Source organism: Bemisia tabaci, chromosome 1 (genome assembly GCF_918797505.1).
Source record: "Bemisia tabaci chromosome 1, PGI_BMITA_v3".
NCBI classification, from domain to species: domain Eukaryota; kingdom Metazoa; phylum Arthropoda; class Insecta; order Hemiptera; family Aleyrodidae; genus Bemisia; species Bemisia tabaci.
Window position 1 is genome coordinate 1120102 of NC_092793.1, and position 19194 is coordinate 1139295.

The 19194-nt window shown below is 40.0% G+C and overlaps 1 protein-coding gene across 7 annotated transcripts in view; it reads right to left on the minus strand.

The window, feature by feature from the left end:
• LOC109039960 (MAM and LDL-receptor class A domain-containing protein 1) overlaps positions 1-19194 on the minus strand; it is a 228999-nt gene that overhangs the window by 204005 nt on the left and 5800 nt on the right. For 5 of the 7 annotated variants that reach the window (XM_072298887.1, XM_072298933.1, XM_072298775.1 and 2 more), the window contains one exon: positions 9909-10064. In XM_072298887.1, the coding sequence (XP_072154988.1) occupies positions 9909-10052 (144 nt within the window). In that variant the 5' untranslated portion in view covers positions 10053-10064. Of the gene's footprint in view, positions 1-9908; positions 10065-19194 lie in introns of those variants that run through there. The other 2 variants (XM_072298987.1, XM_072299009.1) reach the window with 2 other exon arrangements.

The window sequence follows — 19194 nt, forward strand, 5'->3', positions numbered from 1 at the left end:
GCATAGAGAGAGAACAGGATAAGGTAGGCAACATAGAGTAACAAGAGGGTGGGAGTGCTTACGCATTGACAATACAGATTGTGCAGTAGGATTATCACTACCTTCCAACACACCCCCTTAATCCGGATGCACATGATGTGGGATATATAAATGATGAAAGAGAAAAGTAAGGAAAATGATCAAATTGAGAAATTTGAAGAAACACCTGGAAGAGGTTTACAGCAGTTCTCTTGACTGCAGCATGTTTTCAACACAGAAGATATCCTTACTTTTGTTAAGGGTTTTAGTTAAAACATCTGCTATTATGAGATCGGTTGGTAAATACTCAGGTTTAATGATATTTTTATTGATAGCTTCACGAATAAAATGGTGGCGGACATCAATATGTTTAGTTCTATGATGAACAGTTGTATGTGATGCCAATTCTTGAGCACTTTGATTGTCATTCAATACTAAAATACAAATGCTGTTTTTAATTTTAAGTACTTCGTGATGTAAGTTAAATAAAAAAACTGCTTCTTTTGAAGCTTCCATTCCGCCATACTCATGTATTCCGCTTCAGTGGATGATAGAGCAACCGTCGACTGTTTTTTGCTGCACCATGAAATTGGAGCATTGCCAAACTTAAAAGATATCCAGTGTAGGATTTACGATCAATGGGGCAATTAGCATAATTAGCATCGGCATAGGCGATGATAGGCATACCAGTTTTCTTATAGACAAGGCTGAGATCTGAAGTCCCTTTTAAATAGCGTAATATCCGTTTTGCACCTTGCCAGTGAATTGGCTGAGGACAGCTGTTGAATTGACTGAGAAGGCTTACACTATGAGCTATATCGGGGCGAGAACCTACAACTAGGTACATGAGTGCTCCAATTAGGTTTTGATAGGGTATATTAGTCATGTCGACCATTTCTGTTTGTGATTCATTTTTGTCTTGCTGTTGAGGTTTTTTCCGTCATTGTTAATGGACATTAAAGGCGTAGGTACTGATTTACAATCTGACATGTTAAATTTTTCAAGAAGTCTAAGAATATAGGTTTTCTGATTGACAATGATTTCTTTGGAATTTTTGTCTTGTTTTACATTCATTCCTAAGAACAATTTTACTGGACCTAGATCTTTGACGTTAAAGTTGTTTGCAATTTCTTTTTTGAAGTGAGTAAAAGTTTGATCAGATTTATAAAGGACAAGAAAGTCATCAACATAGACACCAATAATAATGGTTGACGATTCATTGATTTTGAAGTAAACGCAAGATTGGTGAGCAGATTTTAGGAATCCTAAGTTTGTTAAAGTGTCATCAACCTTGACATAGAATTGCTTAGATGCTTGTTTAAGGCCATAGATGGCTCTATTGAGTAGGCACACTTTGTCTTCTTGACCTTTAACTGTAAAGCCCTCCGGTTGCTCCATATAAATACATTCGTCTAAGCTACTAGAGAGAAATGCATTACTGACATCGAAATGATTGATATCTAGCTTGAGTTCAGCTGCTAATGCAAATAAATAGCAGACTGTGGAATGTCTGACAACCGGGGAGTAAATATCAGAATAATCTAAGCCTTCAATCTGATCATAACCTTTGGCACAAAGCCTTGCTTTTTACCGCTCTATGTTATTGGCAGAATCCCTTTTAATTTTGAAAACCCATTTGCATTTAATCGGTTTTCTATCTAAGGGACGATCGACAAGGGTCCATGCTTGATTTCTTAAGAAAGAATCAAATTCATCTTTTACGGTCATTTCCCACTTATTACTATCTTTACCAGAAAGAGCCTCCTTGAGAGTTTTTGGCTCTTTATCAACCTCACCTACAGAATTACAATTAGTGAAATACAAATGATAGTCAGCAAATTTAGCTGGAAGTTTTCGATTTCTTTGTGGATGCCATGGTTCATCAGAGAAAATATTAGCAATGCCAAAGTCACTGTCACTGTCACTTTCAGAGTCTCCTGCAGACTGACCATGAGGTGCCGGAGTTTGAGGCGGTAGGTCATGGATCTGAGGTTTAGAGGGTGATGATTCGATGAGTGGAAAGGACGCCAACTGCTTTTCAACATTTACAATTTGTGAAGACGTACACGGTGCTGAGTCTTGGGATTGCCTACCGATGGAGGCTTCATCAAAGATAACGTCCCGTGACTTGATAATTTTCAGCGGTTTGGAGGGATTAATAAGGCGATAGCCTTTGGTGTTCTCACAGTAACCGACAAAAATACACTTTTGACTTTTAGGATCCAACTTAGTACGAAGTTGCTTAGGGACATGTGCGTAAGCAACACAACCGAACACTTTTAAATGAGACAAGTCTACTTTTTGGCCAGTCCATGCTTCTTCTGGAGTTTTATCTATCACTGAACGATGAGGACTGCGATTTTTTAAGTAAACCGCTGTGTTAGCAGCTTCGGCCCAATATGGTTTAGGGAGGTTAGCTTCTTGTAACAAACAACGCGTTTTTTCGACAATCGATCGATTAGTTCGTTCTGCCATACCGTTTTGTTCCGGAGTGTACGGCACAGTTAGTTGGTGACGTATACCATTTGTGGACAAGAATTCGATCATCTCGGAACTAAGATATTCACCACCATTGTCCGACCGTAATATTTTAATTTTTGAACCGGTTTCATTGTCAACCAACGCTTTGGAACTTTTAAACACATCAAAGACTTCGCTCTTTTGTTGTAAAAAATAAGCAAAAATTTTACGAGAAAGGTCATCAACAAAGATTAGCATATAGCGTTTACCGCTTAACGAATTGACACTCATCGGACCGTTTAAGTCACTATGCACGATTTGTAGCAATTCTGTGGCACGCGTTGCCTTACACTTTTTAAATGGTTTCCTGCACTGCTTTCCTTCAATACATGGAACACATGGATCAGCACTTGGTTTGGAGAAGTTGACACCAGTGGCTAAGCCATTGCGTAGTAAGTCCATGCCGATTCTAGGAAGATGTCCCAGGCGACGATGCCAGATTTGAGCACTGACAGTGGCTGAGGAATTGAGGGCACTTGCATTGGTTACAGCACACGCTGAAGCATTGTGAATTGCGGAGTTGCTTTCATCGGGAACAGCTTGAACTTTCGCATTGAGACGATAGAAGCCATCCACTTCAAGGGCAGTCGCTTGTAGGTCACCATCAAAAGCAAAGGAGTCTGCTCGATAGAGTTCGCATTTGCCTTTAGAGAGCAGGACAACGAAACCTTTATCTACTATTCTTTTCACTGATAGGAGATTTGCAGAAAGTTCAGGCACAAAATTTACGTCTGAGAAGCAGTTGAGTTTGCTGTCGTTTAAAGAGACGTGAACTCTGCCTTTGCCTTCAACAGGCATACGGTAACCGTTAGCTACAGAAACACTGGTGTCATGGCATTTGCTGAAGTCGCTGATGTATGACCTATTGTTTGTCATATGCAGGGTGGCTCCAGAATCAATGAACCAATCATGATGTGGAAACACTTGCGCACAAAAATGTCAAAAGTGAGTAGCTGGTATCTGTAGGAGACTGATCTTTCTCATCACTAGCGGCATTGGTTACAGCTTTTAGTTTAGGGCACTGAGGTCTAATATGTCCTACTTCATGGCAGTGATGGCACTTTACAGACTTCTTAGACTCAGGACGTTTAGTAAAGAGCGCAGATTCGGTTACTGCATGACGCTCAGGTTCATTGATCAGCTTAGATTTCACCAGATCACTAGTAATTTTAGATCCGGAGTTCTCTAAGGCCATGATTAATGGATTGTACTCAGGGCAGACCATTTAGCATGATTACGGCTAAAAATTCATCATCTAAAGGATATTTAATGGCAGATAACCTCTGAGACGTTCCAAGTACTTCTGTAATATAAGCTTCCATGGAGTCAAAATTTTCTCTTTTAAGGGAACACAACTTACGTAGGAGTGTCAAACGACCACTAAGGCCACTGTCCTCAAAGGCTTTAGCCAAGTTTTGCCAGGCTTCCCTTGCAGAAGTAGAATCACGAACGTGTGAATAGACACTTGGGTTCACAGAGAGGCCTATTTTGGACCATGCTTTCTGATCATTTCTTTTGCGATCAGCTTCACTGGTTGAATCGCCATCAGGATATCCATCGATGCACGACCACAAATTTTCATGGATGAGGAGCATTTTCATTGTGAATTTCCAATTTGCAAAATTTTCGCGGCCCGTTAGTTTCTCAATCGTGAGCGAGTTCGAATTCAAGTGAGCGGCCATCTTCTGATGTAGACCGAGCGAGGTGCGATAAACTGAACGCGTATCACGAACACGAACTAACACTTACGAACTGTTAGAGGCGAAAAATGAACTTCGAAACTCCTTATAAGGCCCATAACCTGTTGGAGGATGTCTAAATCAAGACAACACTAAATGAAGTTTAAGACAGATTTTATTCCGGCATAGAATATGGATGAAACTGATTGACAAAAATACACACGCAAGGCGCATAGAGAGAGAACAGGATAAGGTAGGCAACATAGAGTAACAAGAGGGTGGGAGTGCTTACGCATTGACAATACAGATTGTGCAGTAGGATTATCACTACCTTCCAACAGATAAAACTGTTCCAGTTATAGTGAAACAACCCATCTGTACATGGTGGCCCTATTCTCGGTCATTTTAGGTGAGACGAATACCAGGGCACCGGGGCAATAGCTGGGTGAATTCAAATAAGGGTCAAATTCCAGGTTCAATTTCCTCCCAAACTTTTTTTGTGAATTTTTGGGCAAACCAAACTTTATTTTGACTCTCATTAAGTATAGACTTAGGAAATATAGCTCGTCGAGCTTAATAGTTATGCTTAAACCCGAATTTCCACCGTCACGTGTATCACTTCCCAAAATTTGCTCTAATTTTGCCCGATTTCCCAAATTTTCATCTCAGAGGTGACATGTAATACTATTAATTGAAAATTGAACGCAATTGTCATAAAAGCATCGTCGAGCACTAAATTAAAGCATAATTGAAAACATGTAACCCTTTCATATCTTACAAAACCAAAAAAATTCATCCGTCATGAAAGATATCTGGAGCTTATTCTGCTTATCTTTTAGACAGTTCCGTCTGTTTATCAAAATGCCTACTGTTTTCCTTTAACACGAGAAGAAGCTTTTATTTCTTGGAATATTGCAATACAAAATTGATCAAAAACATCGAATTTTAAAACTTCAAGTGGGCGTGTACCCGCTGAAGTGGAGGTAAAGCCAGGAAGAGTTTGAGGAGTTGCATTAACATATCAATTACACTGGTCAAGGTTTTTTTTTTTTTTTTTTTGATTTTCCGAAGATTTGCCAACGGTTTCGGAGTACTTAGATTTTTGGCGCTGATTCCGAAGATCACCTCCATTCACCTGTATCAGTGCTACTTATCCCGGGAAAGTTCGGAATTTTTCCGGAGAAATCGGAATTTTCCATAAAAATCTAGCTTTTCCAGCAGAGTCAATCTTCCGGGAGAATCTGTGCACGATGGAAAAAACCTAGGAATTTTTCGACTTCGTAGCCTAAGATACGTGGTCTGTCCGGAAAGTATCAGGACTTTTTAGATTTTGAGAAATCGAGCTTCCCTATGACATTGTGGCTTTAATTTCCTTCGAAGTACTCTCTGTAAGACACAATGCACTTGTTCCAGCGATTTTTGAGCTTTTCAAAACAGTCGAAAAAGCACTCCTTTGGGATGTCCTTCAGCGCTCTCGTCGTATTCTCTTTGATGTCATTGATGGAGTCAAATCGAGTCCCTTTCATTGGAGATTTCAGTTTTGGGAACAGCCAGATGTCGCAAAAGGCTAAGTCTGGACTGTATGGAGGATTTGGAACCAGAGGAATACCGCGCTTTGCCAAAAACTGTTGCACCAGACAGGAGGAATGAGCCGGAGCGTCGTCATGTTTGAGCATCCAGTCACCGGAGCCCGAGTTTTTCAGCTAAAATTTCCGCAACGATGGTCTTCGGGATATTTAGCTGCTCTTCCAGTTCCCGCACGGTTAGCCGCCTGTCTTGGGCAATAGCTTCCCGAACTTTTTCCACGTTATTGGGAGAATTCTTCGACGAAGGTCTCCCGGACTGCGGATCACTAGCGTTTGTTTCACGACCCGATTTAAAGCTATTATACCACTCATAAATATTGCTCTTGCTCATAGAATCACTGCCGAAAGCTTTCCGAATCATTTCCATGGTCTCCTTTGCAGTTTTTTCTAGATTAAAGCAAAATTGAATACAAATTCTTTGATCTTCACGCTCGGTCATTTCACGAAGAAGAAAAAAACGCGACGATAGCACTTGACATACACACTTTGATCAGTTGATTGCAACCGATTGATTAAAGGTGTGAAAGCCCGATTGTGTGGCTGCATTAGAGAGGACATAGACAAAGTCCAACCCAAATTTCAGCTCATTATCTGCATTACTTTCCGAGATAATCAACAAGTCCTGATACTTTCCGGACAGACCACGTACATATGAAACCATGTATTGCACCCCTATTAAAATTTCCTTTCTTTTCCTAATGCCAAGGTTTTCCGGTCCAGTTTCATTAAAATCAATTAATTAGTCACCGAGATAGTGTTTTAAGCCACGGCCACCACCTTAGATTTTCGAATCTTGGAAATTTGACTAAAATTCGAGTTCCTCATTCAAAAATACCCGCGGGTACCAAGTTTCGCGTAAATCGATTGATTAGGCGCTGAGATAGCATTATAGGCAACGTCCGCCATCTTGGATTTTCGAATTTTGAAAATTCGACTAAAAATTAGAGTTTCCCATTCAAAAATACCCTCGGGTACCAAGATTCGCGTAAATCGATTGATTAGACGCTGAGATAGCATTTTAGGTCATGTCCGCCATCTTGGATTATCGAATTTTCAAAATTCGACTAAAAATTCGAGTTCCCCATTGAAAAATACCCTCGGTTACTAAGTTTCACTTAAATCGGTAGGAAAGAGCGCCTACAGGGCTTAAATAAGCAAGCCTCAGTTGTAACAGTTTTCCACTCTGTCCCACTAAACTGGGACATGGGACAGGATGGAAACATATGGGACAGGATGGAACGGGACAGGATGGAATAAGCTGTTTTTTAAGCTTATCTCTAACAGTAAAGACAATTTTGGTGTTTTTTTTTCACGGAATATTAAGTAGCACGTTCTACAGGATCGGAATAAGAGAAAATTTTCCCTAACGCACACTTCGAAAGTATTTTACGAGCTGATGTTAGTGTGTGTGTGTATGCTTGACGCCCTGTTAGTTATCGTGTATAGCATTCTGTTTGGCATCGTTAATGGCGTTAATCTTGCACAAAAATTTGCGAATTTCAGAATTTTTGCCATCTACGACGTGTGAACTATTCAATCAAAACAAAAAAAGTCGTTTTTGGAAAAACCTCAACGTTACGGCAATCTTTTAGAGCTTATTACATCGTTGCCATGTCTCTCCTGACTGTTGCTGACTGTTGCTCGGGACAATGATTCTAGCGCGTGAAAAAGTTATTGATGGAGCAAAAAATAAATTGACATATTTTTTTTCTCAAATTCAAAAGCATTACCTATCATCTCCGATAAAGTTTTCTTAAATAATCACTCTAGTTATGCTGCAACATCGATTTAAAGTCAAGAACCAGGCACGGGGGACACGCAAATTTGGGACAAATGTAGGCAATTTGCACATTCAAAGTTCTCCTAAATTTTTATTTCCTTCCAAATAAAGTGGGAAATAGCATGTAATAGTCAACAATAGTGTGGAAAATGAGAAAAAAATTTGATCTGCCCATGTTTCTCAGATTATGACGATTAAAACAGCTGGGGACACCAGATTAGACGCTCATTTGAACTCACCCACGTAACGTTTATCAAAAACGTTTATAGAACGTCTCTTGGTAACGCCGACTACCGCTATCTCGAAATTATTATGATATCTGCGACTCAGGCCTAACGTTATGGCACAACGTTACGAAGTTTTTGGAAACGTTTTGGCAATGATGCTGCAATGTGATGTTGCCGGGCAACCCTGAGGAATCCGGATCTCTTCACCTTGAAGCCCCTTGGGCCCTTAGGTCTACCACATAGTGCGGGTCGCTACTTGCATAGGTACCTACCCCGCTCCAAATATGAGTGTTTGCCTTCTTTCAAAAGTTTCATAACCTCGTCAAAATTCATAGGATATTTTACGGAAATTCCCAATCTTTTATCAGTTTCTACTGTTTTCGAACTTTTCAAATGGCACCCCTACTTTTTTATTTCAGAAATCAATTCTACGCCAAAAAACAAGCTACCCTGTCCAAACCGAATGTAAACCGGACAATTTTTCAGTGATTGAGAGAGTTTGAAACATTTTTTTCATGCTCTTTTCAAAAATTTCCCACGCCCAATGGAATTGCTGTATCAAACCAAACTCTCTCCAAAAAAAAATTCTTAAACATTGCACTTTCGATAAAAAAATAAAAAAAATCTGCTGCACCCGAAATCTGGAGCACGCGGAGCCCTTCTTTGGGCCGAATCCGAACATTGCCGAGGGGCGCTCATCGGGAGGGAGTAGTAAGTTTTAGACAAGAATTATTAATCTTTTTTCTGAAGCATAAGAAACCGTGTCCATGAAGAAGCAGTTAAGTAGAAAAAACAACGCACCGCGGAAAAATAGCGTCCTCAGAAGTATCAAGGTCCGGCTCAAGTCATTGACCCCCCCCCCCCCCAAAAAAAAAGCTAATCCGTTTGTTTTTCCACTTAACTGCTTCTTCATGGACACGGTTTCTTATGCTTCAGAAAGAAGATTAATAATTCTTGTCTAAAACTTACTACTCCCTCCCGATGAGCGCCCCTCGGCAATGTTCGGTATAACTAATTTTAATGTCGCAAAGAAGGGCTCCGCGTGCTCCAGATTTCGGGTGCAGCAGATTTTTTTTATTTTTTTATCGAAAGTGCAATGTTTAAGAATTTTTTTGGCGGAGAGTTTGGTTTGATACAGCAATTCCATTGGGCGTGGGAAATTTTTGAAAAGAGCATGAAAAAAATATTTCAAACTCTCTCAATCACTGAAAAATTGTCCGATTTACATTCGGTTTGGACAGGGTAGCTTGTTTTTTTGGCGTAGAATTGATTTCTGAAATAAAAAAGTAGGGGTGCCATTTGAAAAGTTCGACTTACGGGTGGGGCACCCCCCGCCCCGCGCCCCTCCCGCGGTTTGGGAAAATGTTGAATACGCCAAAAGGTGTCCCCCTTGATATAAACGAACACGTCTTTTACCGTTTTTCGAAATTCCGACGCGTTCGGCAGATATTCAAGGTGGCTCGTTTTTCGTGAGACACCCTGTATATCCTAAATTATCGAACCAGGCGCACCTGAGTTACGGTTCAAGGTTTAAATTTCAAAGAATATTAGTTCGGAGAAAGTAACTATACTAAAAATCGAATCTGCCACGTTGAAGGCACAAAATCGGATAATTGTTAAACTGTGCGCTCTCTTTTGGCACGCAAATGAACTTACGCACTCGCAAAAGCGGGTTGCTGATTGAAATTGGTTGAAAAAGCAATAGACAAAGGTGACGAAAGGAAAATAGACCGATCCTACTTGAGAAAGCGGATTGTTAGAATGGGCAAAGAAGTTAGGTGGTATACCTACTTAAATATTATAGAGTATTTAGCGGCAACCCAGAGGAGACCCTACAGTTTGTCCATTACTTCCCCCTCAGCCTATAACAATCACCCGTTTCAGCCAATAGAACGTATAGCATCACTTTTCCTATGTCTTCGTTGTCTATAGCTCTGTCCACCGCAATTACAATAATCCGCTGGTTTTGTAGGTCACTAGTAAAAATTTTCAATTAGAACATCCAAATCCGATTTTTCAACTAGGTAAATTCAACGATTTATCACTATATTATAGATTTGATGGAGAGATGGCTACGGCAATACAAAATATTTCTCACCAATAGATTAGTTGCCTCAGCGTTCTGTTGTTCGGGAGCCGTAAGCAGGTCTGAGGAGGAGGAGGAGGAGTGAAATTCAAAAGTGGTGATCAAACACAGGAAAATAACTTGTATCACGCCATTCGGCTTGTCAGCCAACACCATTCTCGTCACTGTCTGAAAAACATGAAAAATCTTCAGCGATCGTTGAGCGTTCAAAAACGGTTCGAAAAATCTTAACCCATCAGGCCTCACGCATCGGTATTCACTATCACAATAATGGTGAGAACCTAGGTCAATTACTAATACTGGGTGTCCCAAAAGTCCGTACCCCCCCCCCCCCCCCCCCCCTGTAACTTTTCAACGGTTAGAGACAGAAAAACGAAACTTCGGAAATGTTTCTACCTTAAAGGGGACCATATATCTTTTAAGGGGGGGGGTCAAAATTTTTGTCCTCTCCTCAAGGGGGGGGGGCGCGGGGGCCCCCAACTTTTTTTCAAATGGTAACCCCTATCTTGTGATATATCAAAGCATGTGAAAGAGCATAAAAAACTAAGAATTTTGGCGCAAATCGCAAATCAATCTCTTAATTGTTGACCGAATTTTGATAGGTCAAAGGTCAAATTTGACCTATTTTCAAAAAATCATATCTCCGGTTCAAATTATCGTAAAGAAAAAAACAAAACGGGAAAATTTACCAAATTGTAAGCACTTTCACGTAAAAATCACAGAAATTACTTCAAACTAATTTTAAGGGGGGTTTCAGACCCCCAAATACGTCATGTTAAAGGTCATACGATATTCTCGCGAAATGAGCCACTTTCCTCTTACTTTTCCTCAACATTATCTTAGTGAGTTCAAAATTAGTTCAACATTGCGTTTTCAAGTCCCCAAATTTCGGGCAAAGTTCAAAAAACTAAATTTAAGGTGATTCAATTCAACCATTTAAATTTCATTTTTTTTTAACTTTGCCCGAAATTTGGGGACTTGAAAACGCAATGTTGAACTAATTTTGAACTCGCTAGGATAATGTTGAGGAAAAGTAAGGGGAAAGTGGCTCATTTCGCAAGAATATCGTATGCCCTTTAAAATGACGTATTTGGGGGTCCGAAACCCCCCTTAAAATTAGTTTGAAGTAATTTCTGTGATTTTTACTTTAAAAAACTGACAATTTGGTAAATTTTCCCGTTTTATTTTTTCTTTACGATAATTTGAACCGGAGATATGATTTTTTGAAAATAGGTCAAATTTGACCTTTGACCTATCATAACTCTATCAAAAATTAAGGTATTGATTTGCGGTTTGCGCCAACATTCTTAGTTTTTTATGCGCTTTTTAATGATGTATCACGAGATGGGGGTTACCATTTGAAAAAAAATTGGGGGCCCCCGCGTCCCCCGCCCCCTTGAGGAGGGGACAAAAATTTTGACCCTCCCCCCCCCCCCCCAAAAGATATATGGTCCCCTTTAAGGTAGAAACATTTTCAAAGTTTCGTTTTTCAATCTCTAACCGTCAGGGCTGGGAACCCGATCGGAACCCGGAACCCGGAACCCTCAGAACCCGCATGTTTATGCGGAACCGGAACCGGAACCCGAACCCGAAACTTCGGACCTTCAGAACCGGAACCGGAACCGGAACCGCCGGGGCACAATCCGAGAACAGGGTTCCTACACGGGTTCCGTATCGGTTCCGTGACAGCTGATGTTGCAGCAACGCCGGGTTTGAGACGGCCCCGTATCCAAGGAAATTGTAACAAATTTTTTATCGGTGAAAAATCAATTTAATTGAGCGAACTCATTTTAAGTGAAGTGGAATTTTAAAAAGTAAAATGGGAAGTATTAGAATTTTTTTTGACTACATCAAGGAAGAAAATAAATCAGTTTGTAGACGTTGCAAAGAAAAAATAGGAGGGAATCATGTAACAAACTTAAAAAAGCATGTCCGAACGCAGCACAAGGAGGAATACGAAGAGTGGTTAAACAAACAAAAGACCGAAGAAGAAGATAACCTCAAAAACAAAAAACGGAATCGAGAAGACGAAGATGCTGCAGCAGGAAGTTCAGCAAAAAAGTTGGAACCCGAGTGGAACCGGTTCCGGAACCGGGACCCGAATCTTCGGACCCCCGGAACCGGAACCGGACCGGACCCGAATCATTGGACCATGAGAACCGGAACCGGAACCGGTTCCAAAATCCATTCGGGTTCCCAGCCCTGCTAACCGTTCAACAGTTACTAGGGGGGGGGGGGGGGGGTACGGACTTTTGGGACACCCTGTACATACCTAGTAAATTCGCCCGATGGAGACAAAGGCTCCGATGGCTCAGTAGGTAGGGTGTTAGTTTCGTATACTGTAGGTCCCAGGTTCAAATCCCGATAGGTAGGTCAAAGTTTGCAAGTCGGTACTTGCCATGTGGAGTCTTCGACACTTGTGGCTGCGCAATTGAATAATTTTTTTCATCAAAAATTCAATAAATTTATCAATTTTTTGCAATTAATGATTAATAATACATACCTTGTCAAAAAATCCCCATGGATTCCCATCACTCCCATGGGCCCTGGGTTCGCATAGCCCAGTCCCCATGGGGACTTAAGGCAAAAACCCTATGGGAAATATTGATGGGGAATCCATAGGGATTTTTCCCATGGGACCTTTTTAACAGGGTCGTTTGGTATAAGCTGAAAATTTTAACTGAAGATGACATCCCAGATCGCACAATATGTAGGTACTGAGAATATTCGTACGATATCCTCGATTTTTGAATTCGATCGATTTGTTCCAATGGGTCGATTGCGCTGGTCACAGAATCGTGTTTGGTGCTTGCTTCTTGTAGATTACCAACAAATAATAAGATCTGTCCAAGCCGTAACTTCCTACGTTCAACATTTACCGAGATATCGCCCCTTGAAAATTTGGGTTTTTGACATTGTTCACCGCGGTACCTAGTGACACCCTTGGTTTTGTTCCACCTTGCTTTCATCTGAGTTCCACGGTGAGTAATAACCACTTCCCTGAGTGATGAAAGAAATGTGGAAGGAACCAAGGGTGAAACTACCGCGGTGGATGACGTCAAAAACCCGACTTTTCAATGTGCGACCCTGCACTGAAAAAAATAACCGGGGAAGGTCGCCGAAAATCTTGGGAGAGGGAACCGAGTCTCCCGTGCTCAAACGGAGGACCGTAGAAGTCCGGTTATGGTCACCGGGTTGATTCGGTTTACTTTCAGTATCTGCCTGGTCAAGCACCCCGAGCATCCCGGCGACAGAACCCGAGTTGACCCGGCGAAAGAGGCCGGGTTAACTCGGTGAACTGCGCCATCGCACTCGGTAAGCGCACCCGGGTTTTCCCGGGCCCAGCTTAGGTGTTAGTATGCACCGCATAGTGGTTTAGTGCGTCGCGTAAGTCCTTGGGCGGGGGGCGGTCGATAAGTGACTCCTCTTAAGGTGATTCGATGGACGCCACACTGAAAAAAATGTTTCCTAAATACAAGGCGGAGCCGTCTTAGACCAAGTAAACTGGATACTTAAAAAGTATCGACAAGAAACGGAGGTTTGAACTAAGACAACGGAGTTACCTTGGATCAAGAAATAGCGTTTTCTCAATCCAACGCTCCACGTCCCCTTAAAAGAAGAAAGCGTTTACTTAAAAAAAGGAAACATTCCATGCCGTGAAAATATTTCCTAAATTTAAGAAATTATCGTTGGTTTGAAGTGAGTATCCGTCGTATTGATCTAGGTAAACTGTTTACTTAGAAATAGGAAACAGTTGCGTAACTCCCACGTGCATTTACTGGCTTCAAGTTAATGGTTTGTTTAAAATTAGTAAACGGCGTGTTGGACCGGAATGCGCGTTTATTGTATTGAAACCAACTGTTGTCTTAGAATTAGTAAACGGGGACGCCCGGCATGAATAGATGTTGCCTAACTCTCAGGCGTGTTTACTTATTTGTAGCCAGTTGTTGTTTTAAATTTAGTAAATAGTCACTGCAGGTATGCACACTGCACCCATATCATATGTATTATTATTCATCAATAATAGCAAAAAATGGTTTAATTTATCGAATTTTTGATGAAAAAAAAATTCAATTGTATATCTGCAAGTATCGAAGACTCGACATGGCAAGTATCGACTTGCAAATTTTGGCCTACCTATCGGGATTTGAACCTGCCCTGGTAAAAATGGCAAGTGCTCAGATCAGTAGCACTTGCCTTTGGAACAGACCTAAGCACTGATGTCAGTGCTGCCGGGCGCTGATCTGCTACCTCAGTGTTAGGTCTGTTCCAAAGGCAAGTGCCTCTGATGTAAGTGGCACTGACCTAAGTGTCTCAGACGTAAGCGGAGTGGAAACTCCCAGAAATACTGTACAGGCAAAAATTTCGTTAATTACCGATCTGCCAGGTACGTTAAGTCACTATTTGACGATCAGGGAGGGCTGCTGTGAGTTTTCAATCCCAAGCAAGTATCACAATCTTCAGGGGACATCGCTCGTTCCCATGCGGTCTCCAATCTAAGTACTAACTACGCCCGACGTAACTTAACTTCGGTGATCGTCCTAGCGATTGAACCACTACACTACCTGCGCGTGTACGTGTTAGGGGCGTAATTTTACCATTTCAGGGCCCCCATTGGGGTAATTTTGCCAGCAAATGATGATTTTGTCTTTGAATGTGAATCCGATACTTAATTTTTCTATTATTCTTTTTTAATCAATCAACATGTAAATGAAGTTTTGTAAGTTACGTTTCTTTGAAAAAAAAATGGATCGCACTAAAATTCAAAATTAAAGCTAATGATGCAAAAAAAATAATGAAAGTTGAAATTATACAAAAAATATAAATTAGCAGATACAAAAATTGAAAGTAAAGGAGTAAAAAAGTTAGAAAAGAATTGAAAATAAAGTAGGAAAATTTTAAAAAAAAAATTGAGACTGAAACATTTTAAAAACAGTTAAAACTGAAAAAAATTAAAACCAAATTTAAAACTATTTTTTTTTATAAAAAAATAATAATGCTTAAATAAATATATCTAAATACATATTTTAGCGGTGATAATATTTTTATCGATCTCATTTTTTGTTGTGTTTTAATTATTTAAGTGCCATCTTAAACGAAGAGGGTAAAACAAATTATTCAAGAGTGTGGCTACTTAAACTAGTTTTCCTTCCCTCTTAGAAAATCCCACCTTCTACAAAATATGCCTCTCTGAAAGATAAAGTTTGTGGTCCCCGTGTCCCGAGGAAATATTCCCCCACGAAAATGAAATAGGGTGGGGGAAGGGGGAGCCATCTCTACTTTTTGGGAGTGAGTGCGGTTCGATTAAGATTGATGTCAGAGACTTACCCTCTGAACCAAGTCCTGACCTCAGTCCCGCTTACCTCAGAGACATCTCTGCACTTAGGTAAGTCTTTCTCCCGACGTCAGTGCCTCTTACCTCAGTGCTGACTTCTTGGGTAAGTGCTTTAACACTTACGTCAGAGAAAACTGAACTGACCTCAGAGCAAATTGCACTGACCTCAGTGGAAAATTCACTGACCTAACACTTGCCATTTTTACCAGGGTACTTAAAAAGTATCGACAAGAAACGGAGGTTTGAACTAAGACAACGGAGTTACCTTGGATCAAGAAATAGCGTTTTCTCAATCCAACGCTCCACGTCCCCTTAAAAGAAGAAAGCGTTTACTTAAAAAAAGGAAACATTCCATGCCGTGAAAATATTTCCTAAATTTAAGAAATTATCGTTGGTTTGAAGTGAGTATCCGTCGTATTGATCTAGGTAAACTGTTTACTTAGAAATAGGAAACAGTTGCGTAACTCCCACGTGCATTTACTGGCTTCAAGTTAATGGTTTGTTTAAAATTAGTAAACGGCGTGTTGGACGGGAATGCGCGTTTATTGTATTGAAACCAACTGTTGTCTTAGAATTAGTAAACGGGGACGCCCGGCATGAATAGATGTTGCCTAACTCTCAGGCGTGTTTACTTATTTCTAGCCAATTGTTGTTTTAAATTTAGTAAATAGTCACTGCAGGTATGCACACTGCACCCATATCATATGTATTATTATTGATCAATAATAGCAAAAAATGGTTTAATTTATCGAATTTTTGATGAAAAAAAATTTCAATTGTATATCTGCAAGTATCGAAGACTCGACATGGCAAGTATCGACTTGCAAATTTTGGCCTACCTATCGGGGTTTGAACCTGGGACCTACAGTTTACGAACCTAACACCCTACCTACTTAGCCATCGGGGCTTATGTCTACGCCGGCCGAATTTACACTATATAAGTCATTGACTTAGGCTCGCACCAATATTGTGATAGTGAATATGCGTGAGACCTGATGGGTTAAGATTTTTTGAACCCGAAAAGATGAATTTGGAGCAAAAAAGAAATACGCGTGTTACTGTTGTCACTTTTTTTACGTTTATTTTTGTTTCTTTCCCATCTTATATTAATTTTTAATCTCTTTAAAAAGAATTTAAAGCAATGCGCCTTTTTTAAAATTTTCTCTCTTCATTTTTTCTTGAAGAATCGCTGACTTTAAAAAAATAAGAATAAAGAATGAAACTCTTCGAAAATGTTTGTAACACAATAACTTTTTGTTTTTGATGACTGAGGTTGTTACATTTTTTAAATATTACTAGTTCTATTCAATTCGATTATAATATTCAAGACTATTCTGGACCATTTATTAGACTTTTCTATTTCAATTAGAATATTAATAGTTCTATTCAATAGTTCTAATTAATTCACATCGGGCGGAAAAGGAAGAATGTGAGCACTATAAAAGAAACATTAATAGTTCTAATTCCTTACTTTAAAAAATAAGATTTGAAAAATAAGCTTTGAGATTTTCTGGATTAAGGCATCTTTTTCCGTGGACAGTCACAATTTATTCATAAAAAAAGTTCAATCTTCGATTACTCTTATATTTTACTCAGTTTACATAATCACACGCGTGACGTTCTAATATTTTATTGTATAGCTGCACTTCATTTTCGTTACACTCTCTAAAGTTGATAGGAAGGTGGTAAAGAAGTGCTGGATCCACCCTATTTTGCAGGGAAACAAGGTAAACAGGGTCAAATGCTTCAATTACGGTAAAAAATGTTGAGCTCTTATGAGTATCCGTACAAGACTGTGGAGGGAGGGGGGGCGGAAAGATCGGTCCCGACAGGCCCTTCGACCCAAAATTTCCCCGGACACAAATGAATCAAAGTTTTAAATATCAACAATTTTGCACTCGCAAATTCCTTTCGAAAATACAGAAAAAACTGTATTTTGTTTTCGATCCACTCCATCGTTGCGTTCATAAATCAAAGGGACCCGGAAAATCGATATTGAACAGTGTAAACACTACGTAGCAGCAGAGTTATTCGATTATCTTCATCTGTCAACTTGGTGGGTGACATGCTGAAAAGTATGATTCTCTCCACATTTTTTAATTTCTTCCTCGGCCCTTAGCATAAGCATGCATTTTATTTGACCCTTTTTAATTCTATCTGCGAGGGATCTTTCATTCATCAGGACAGGAAAAGTAAGGAAGAAAATAAGTAAAAAAAATTGCGATTTTTTAGTGTGAGGAAATACATTGTCCGATGAAACTGAACTGAGGCAATGCAAAAAACTCCCGGCTTCAATCTACTTAAGTATTTAAGTCCTCTTTATGAGGCCCCCTTCATTTAAAAATAAAAATTAAAACTTCAAATGCACAGTGCCGATCTATTTAAAACAACGCAAATATTTCCTCTTCCTCTCCTTCTTTACTTCTTTATTTATTTAATTTTTTGTCGACGCCGAGCATATGAGTGATTTCTCAAAGGACACATTAAATGAATTTCTCCCTAAAGAACAATTATTTTGTAGACAAATATAATGGGCATCTTGATTTTTTAACTTCCGTCTCCTTTTATTCCGTCATAAATGGTGTTGGTTTAAGCAGATGCTAACGGCATCTGGCAGCAATTGCATGTATCATTCTCATAGGAGGCGTCACCATCCGGTTTACTAATTTTAAGGAAACTGGTTTCTTCTTCGAAGCAAAATGTTATATTGAAAGTAGGCAACCGCACATGCCCCATGCCGCATCCGTTCCCCGCGGAAGGGACTCACTCCGTTTACTACTTTTAAGGTAACTGGTTTCTTCTTCTGACGTACCGTGTTTTCTTTCATCAAACAAGCTGTTGGGTTATTAAAAGGCAACAGCGTCCGGCTTATTGCATCCTCCCCCGCTGAGGGCGTTCGCCCCGTTTACTAATTCTAAGGAAACCGTTTTCTTCTTTCGACACAACGTGTTTTCTTCTACCAAGCAAGCTGTTGGGTTAAAAGAAGGCAACAGCGTCTGGCTTATTGCATCCTCCCCCGCTGAGGGCGTTCGCCCCGTTTACTAATTCTGAGGAAACCGTTTTCTTCTTTCGACACAACGTGTTTTCTTCTACCAAGCAAGCTGTTGGGTTAAAAGAAGGCAACAGCGTCTGGCTTATTGCATCCTCCCCCGCTGAGGGCGTTCGCCCCGTTTACTAATTTTGAGGAAACCGGTTTCTTCTTTAAACGCAACGTGTTTCACTGTACCAAGCAAACTGTTGAATTGTAAAAAATCAACGGGCGTATTGCTAATTGCATCCGGTCGCCTCGAAAGGAGTTAGCCCCGTTTACTAATTTTGAGGAAACCGGTTTCTTCTTTCGACACAACGTATTTTCTTCTACCAAGCATGCTGTTGACTTAAAAAGAGGCAACGGCCGGACTCAGAAGGCGTTCACCCCGTTTACTAATTTTAAAGAAACTGGTTTCTTCATTCAAGCAAAAGTTGGCTTATTTTAAAACAACGTTTATTTTATTTAAGAAAACACGATTCGCTTGTCTCAAGCGAATCATGTTGTCTTACATGAAGAAAACCGTTGGTTTCTTCCAAGTCAAACCCGCTTTGACATAAGTAAAAAATCCAAGTAGACGCGTTTACTTAAATTCAGGAAATCTTTTTTTTCCGTGCATATTTTGTATCAGAACGGCATGCGATAAATCGCATCAATTGGTTCCATTTTTTCAGCTACTCCTCATTTATCTCCAATTTTGAGATCGCAATTCTGTTGTCAGGAGACTAAAGCACTCACTGACCAATTTTAACAAAGAAATTCAACGTAACAAAGGCGTGGTTTTTTTTTTTTTTTTTTTTTTTTTTTTTAGAGAAAACATAGCATTCGATACTGATATCGAAACTGCACTCGAATGCGATATTTTCTCTCTGAAAAACCACGCCTTTATTACCCAAGTAGCATTTTGCAACGAAAAAATTGCAATTTAAATGAAA